The 887-nt window shown below is 41.3% G+C and overlaps 1 protein-coding gene across 1 annotated transcript in view; it reads left to right on the plus strand.

The window, feature by feature from the left end:
- paxx (PAXX non-homologous end joining factor) overlaps window positions 1-880 on the plus strand; it is a 3,320-nt gene extending 2,440 nt beyond the window's left edge. The window contains exon 5 of the mRNA XM_031877889.1: window positions 471-880. Coding sequence (XP_031733749.1) covers window positions 471-499 — 29 coding nt within the window. The 3' untranslated portion in view covers window positions 500-880. The remainder of the gene's footprint in view (window positions 1-470) is intronic.
- The last annotated feature ends 7 nt before the right edge of the window (window positions 881-887 follow it).

Raw genomic sequence — 887 nt, forward strand, 5'->3', positions numbered from 1 at the left:
AAACACTCTGAAACACTCTGAAACACTCTGATACACTCTGAAACACTGGTGATGATTGGTCCAGACGGGGGAGGCAGGTCTTCTGATGTGCTGAGCCCTTTTAGAATTCATTGGTCAATATCTTCAAAACGTACGGAGATACCAAGAGGTTTTATGCAACTTTTGATAAGCTTGGTCCAATAATGTTCCTCAGAAGATTTGGTAGCAACAGGACCTACGGTTTCAGAGAAGATGTTAAGATCCAGTCAGAAGGACTAAAGCTTCTTGAGGCTGTTCTTGTAGAGGTGGATCAGTGTTTGCGCACAACGTTCAATTATAGGTGAGGATTCAATGCGTGTACAACGTTCCTCTCAAAGGAATCTATCTTCTGAAGGAGAAATTTAATGATAACAAATCAGCAAAACAACAATAGTGTTTTGTGCTGGATATTAATCCCCGTATAATTCACTGTCATTAATTTCATATTATAGGAGTTTATGCTTCTTGGAGTCAATGCTGACTGTGACTCATTCCTCCAGGTGTCAGTCCAGTGAAAACTCACCAACGGTGGCCTGCAGGTATGTTTCTAAAGCTCTGTACTAAAGGGTGCAATTAGTCATCCACTGGGGGGGGGGGTCTATGTATGCATGTATAGCAAAGGAACAGTTATTGTTATCCAACACGGTGCAGTGTGACGTTTGGAACTCGTCCATATTTCCTTCTAGAGTTCACTGCCAGCTAATGAGGACGGAGGAAACGCCGTCTTCTGTGACTTATTTAGCTTTAGGGGTGTAAGACGATGATGTTTTTATGATACGGAATTGATTCTCAAAAACAATTATTTTTATTATATAGTGAAGAAAGTCTTCACTATCTGATGGTCTGGTGAATGAATGTGGGTTGGCGGA

This window comes from Anarrhichthys ocellatus, unplaced genomic scaffold (assembly GCF_004355925.1).
Source record: "Anarrhichthys ocellatus isolate YVR2014 unplaced genomic scaffold, GSC_Weel_1.0 scaffold153, whole genome shotgun sequence".
Lineage (NCBI taxonomy): Eukaryota > Metazoa > Chordata > Actinopteri > Perciformes > Anarhichadidae > Anarrhichthys > Anarrhichthys ocellatus.